The sequence below is a fragment of the Bos indicus genome, chromosome X (genome assembly GCF_029378745.1).
Source record: "Bos indicus isolate NIAB-ARS_2022 breed Sahiwal x Tharparkar chromosome X, NIAB-ARS_B.indTharparkar_mat_pri_1.0, whole genome shotgun sequence".
Classification (NCBI taxonomy): domain Eukaryota; kingdom Metazoa; phylum Chordata; class Mammalia; order Artiodactyla; family Bovidae; genus Bos; species Bos indicus.
Genome location: NC_091789.1, coordinates 124,772,140 through 124,776,997, shown reverse-complemented (window position 1 = coordinate 124,776,997; position 4,858 = coordinate 124,772,140). Strand labels below are relative to the sequence as shown.

The window sequence follows — 4,858 nt, the reverse complement described above, 5'->3', positions numbered from 1 at the left end:
AGCCCAGGGCAGAGCTGTCAGCAGGAGGTACAGGCTGACTTCCACCTCCAGAGTCTCAGGTCTCTGGAGGGGAGAGGCGAGGCTTAGAATTGCGGGAATACGTCTCCCTAGAACAGAGGTGTCATCACAGAACTCCGAGGTGTCATCACAGAACTCCGCTCTGATCTGCCATGCGCAAAGAGGCTCGTGGCATAGCCGTTAGGCCCAACACCCTCTACCTTGAGGTCTCAGGAAGTGAAGCCTTTGATCTGAGGCTAATGGTCTCAGATCAAAAGCGGAAAACATCCCGGACTTTATTTGGAATTAAGGAGAGGAGCCTGAGCAAGGACTAAGGGTACGCTAAACCAGGCACACACACTCACTGTCCCTGTGGTCTCTCCTGGGAGGCCCCGGGTCGGGCTGTCAAACTACGGGAGGGAGGGAGGGCTCTCGGTCTGGTGGAGGGGAGGGGCGGGGCGGAAGTGCTGTGTTGGAGCGGGGGGAGACATGAGTGACAACTGAAAACCCTAATAGTCCAAGACAAAGGGGGTCCCATCAAACCCTGCGCCTGTTGTCAGTTCTGGCAGGCCCCAGCAGGGGTCGCCAGCTAAGGCTTTCCTTCATTTCCTCCTCAGGGACGGGAGGGTCTCAGGGATGGAAGGCCATTTTTGAAAGCAGTTTAGCTTCAGAGCAGCAGAGGGGAGGATGGCCGGGCCCTGCCAACAGTTGACAGGATGATTCTAAATGTGAACTGTGAAGGAGTCTCAGGGGGCAAGCTGATCAGGGAGCCCTGTGGGTTCTAGAGCAGTAACCTCACACAAACCTGCAAAGGTGGTCTTGGTTAAAGCCAGGGAGGAATCTCCCTGTTGAAGGCACTCACAGCATCTCCTCCCTCCTCCAGGTGCCCTCATTGTCTGTCTTCCTGCCCACACTCCTGCCTGCTGTCCCTGATCTGTGTCATCATGCCTCGGGGGCAAAAGAGTAAGCTCCGTGCCCGTGAGAAACGCCAACAGGCCCGGAGTGAGGCTCAGCATCTCCAAGATGCTCAGGCCTCTGCAGTAGAGGAAGAAGACTTCCCCTTTTCCCCTACCCCTCCGCTTAGTGGCAATGTCCAGAGCTCTCCTGCTTCCGGGTCAGGTAGAAAATCCCAGGGGTCTGGAAGATCCCCTTCCACTACCACTACTTCTGCAGGTGCTTCATGCACCAGATCTGATGATGGTGCTAACAGCCAAGATGAAAAACCAAGCACCTCCCAGGCATTACCCAGCACTGAGTTTTCCTGTAGAACGCCTCTAGACGAGAAGGCAATTCTGTTGGTGCAATTTCTGCTGCGCAAGAATAATCTGAGAGAGTCTATTACCAAAGAAGATATGATTAAGCATGTCATTAAAAAGCACAAGAAGCACTTCACTGAGATCCTCAGGAAAGCTTCTGAGCTGATGGTGCTGGCCTTTGGCATTGAGGTGAAGGAAGTCAACCCCACCACTCATTGCTATGCCCTTGTCAGCAAATTTCAGCGCACCAGTGATGGCAGGCTTCGGGGTGAGGAGATCATGCCCAAGACTGGCCTCCTTATGACCATCCTCTGTGTGATCTTCATGAAGGGCAACTGCGCCACTGAGGAGGATGTCTGGGAGGTGCTCAATGTGATGGGGATATATGCTGGAAGGAAGCACTTCATCCATGGGGATCCCAAGAAGCTCATCACCCAAGATCTGGTGCAGGAAAGGTACCTGGAATACCGCCAGGTGCCCAACAGTGATCCTCCACGCTATGAGTTCCTGTGGGGCCCGAGAGCCCATGCGGAAACCAGCAAAATGAAAGTTCTTGAATTCTTGGCCAACATTCATGATACGGTCCCCAGTGCCTTCCCATCCTGGTATGAAGAAGCTTTGAGAGATGAAGAAGAGAGAGCCCGAGCCAGATTTGCAGCCATGCTTCGCACCAGTGCCCTGGCCAATGTGCATTCTGGGGGCAGTGGCCGACACAGCTTCTCTCACCTGCAGTGAAATCTGAAGCATTGTCCTGAAGTAGTGTGGGCACCTGGAGGGATCACACTGCATAGCATATTTGAATAACTTACAGGTTTATGTTTTGTTGTTGAATGTTTTTAAATGTTGCTTAAAAAATGTTTCAAATGTTGTTTTAAAAAAAAAAAACTTTAGTTCAGAATCTAAATGTATGAATGATATTGGTTACATACTTAATGCTGTTTATGAAATTTAAGAGTAATAGTTTTGCTATTTTGTTAAATTTAAAAAAAAAAAAACCTTCCATCTTTTTTAGTGATCTGGAATAAGAAAAGATAGCATTGGAATAGGCATTTCCTTAGAAATGCAAAAGAAATTAGAGGTAAAATAGTTGGGATCAAAAAAAAATAGAGAAATAAAAGATGGTGAATTCTTGGTTTCCCTTATTCCTTATATTTTCCTGTTTTGTAAAATAAAAGTTATATACCTGAACTTGCTTTGTTTATTCAACAATGTAAGAGAAATAAAATCATACTAAATTGTTCACTGTTGTTTCCCCTTAAACATTAATTGAGCAGTTGCTCTTTGCTCCATGTTAGTATGTATGGAGGTGGGGGGATTAAGAAAAAGAAGGCTGAGCCTTTCCCATTTGATTAGAGTCTAGCAGCAGCTATCATATAAGAAAGACCATGAGGTGGGATGCCTCTAAGACAAAAAAGACAAGTGAAAAGAAGGATGATTGGGGTTGGAGGGGAGGGCCAGATGAGAGCACTCAAGGGTAAATGTCCTGAGACAATACAAGCTGGAGCCTTGGAAAAACCTCAAGTTCTTCAATGGGAGGTGATTTTAAGGGGTGGTGGGCCAGAGCGGGTGTGTGAGGGTGGTGAGCAAAGGCCAGACCCTTGGGTTGTGTGTCTCAGAGTTGAGCAATTAAGCCTCGAAAGGAGAACTGCTTTCAGCAGTTACTTTGGGATCATGGATTAACTAGAGAGAAATCTCCACCTAGGGAGGGAATGGAAGGTATCCTGTGCTCCTGTTCCAGTGCCAGAGAATACAGTGCACAAACTAGGTGTTTTAGCCACGTCATCACCAAGGAGTTTCTGATAAATCAGGGTGATACTTCCTTGAGGTGGGATGCCAAGAAGTCACTCTGCCCATGTCACACTCTCTGCCCTGGACTGGAAGAAACAGAGCCTGCCTCATTAATAAGGTATTTTGACTGGGTTAATTTGAGTACAATTTGGCAAGCCCTAAGGGAGGGTTTCCCAGGTAGCACTACTGGTAAAGAACCCACCTGCCAATGCAGGAGATGTAAGAGATTCGGGTTCAATCCCTGGATCAGGAAGATCCCCTGGAGTAGGATGGCAGCTCACTCCAGTATTCTTGCCTGGAGAATCCCCATGGATAGAGGAGCCTGGTGGTGTGACCATAGGGTCGCAGAGAAGGACACGACTTAGTACATAACAAGGCTTGATTTTGGTAGGGGTTCGACGAATGAATGGAGAAGGCAATGGCACCCCACTCCAGTACTCTTGCCTGGAAAATCCCATGGATGGAGGAGCCTGGTGGGCTGCAGTCCATGGGGTCGCTATGAGTCGGGCCAGACTGAGCGACTTCACTTTCACTTTCCACTTTCCTGTATTGGAGAAGGAAATGGCAACCCACTCCAGTGTTCTTGCCTGGAGAATCCCAGGGACGGGGGAGCCTGGTGGGCCACCGTCTATGGAGTTGCACAGAGTCGGACACGACTGAAGTGACTTAGCAGCAGCAGCAGCAGGTGAATGAAAATGGGGTGATGTGGATCTAAGGCAGCTGGGAGGGAGAGAAGGAGTTAGTTCTTGACACACATTTTAGGAGCTTTGAGTTGCATCCAGATAGGGAAGAGTCCCCAGTAGCCAAATTAAATAATAGAACCTCTATGGGGCATGATCTACCAAGGTATGTTTTCTTATTAAACAGAATTATTGACTGACGTGGTATTCAGCATGCCATAGTATTGCATATTTTCAGACATCTCCTGGATTAAAGCAACGGCAAAACAAAACAAAAATCTCAGCAGGAGGGTTGGTATTATCTGGGGTCAAAAAAAAATCATGGCAAAAATTGTCACTCTTTACAGTTCCAATGCACACTAGTCACTGTGCCAGGTGTTTTATATACATTATACACATTCCAACAGTCCTAGAAGACAGAGCTTATCAAACACACTTCACTGAAGAATCTGAGGCTCACAGAATTTGGTAACGTGCTTAGTTCACATTGCTAGTGACAGGGCGAAACTGGAGCTCTGATCTGAAGTCCTCCAGAGCTCATATTGTTCCACTCCTCCCGGTCTGAGGCTGACCTTGTGTCTATTAACTCATTTCTTTTCACATTGCTCCATAATATCTTTCTGGCAGTGAAAAGAAGAACGCTGTGGCCAAAGTACTAAAAGCAGTCTGAAGAAAGAAGGTGAAAATGAGAATGAAACCCAATTTAAGGGTTGTCTGGGGGCTTGTTTCCCTGGAATCCTCCCACCCCTCGCCCCAGAGTTCCTGGAGAGCTGACTGCCTGGGTCACAGCACGGGTGTCCGGTCCCAGAACTTTCCCGGTGACAGCGCCCTTCCCTGGGTATCCCCCGGCGAGTCCTGTGCCCTTGTCTCCAGACTGGAACCTGACTTCCGGCCAGCTGTTCTCTGCATCCTCCTCTGGACTCTGGGCTCTGCTTGCAGAGGAATGGACCAATCAGATGCCCCGCCCTGCCTGACTCAGAGGATCCCTACTCTCCGCAGGTTCCTCACCCGAGACACAGGGACCGCAGCTGCTCTTTCCCCATGAGGGGTCACTTCCGGCAGGGAGGTTCGGACACCTCCTCATCCCCACTGGCTGCCCCCACCACGTTCTCAGTGTTTTCAAATCTGCTGGTGACT

At 49.0% G+C, this 4,858-nt stretch overlaps 1 protein-coding gene across 1 annotated transcript; it reads left to right on the top strand.

Annotated features, from left to right (window-relative positions):
• The first annotated feature begins 224 nt into the window (after positions 1-224).
• On the top strand, positions 225-2,018 carry LOC109561118 (melanoma-associated antigen B10-like). Its single transcript, XM_019963529.2, has 2 exons — positions 225-334; positions 881-2,018. The coding sequence occupies exon 2, from the start codon at positions 942-944 to the stop codon at positions 1,986-1,988; it is 1,047 nt and encodes a 348-aa protein (XP_019819088.2). The 5' UTR covers positions 225-334; positions 881-941; the 3' UTR covers positions 1,989-2,018.
• The last annotated feature ends 2,840 nt before the right edge of the window (positions 2,019-4,858 follow it).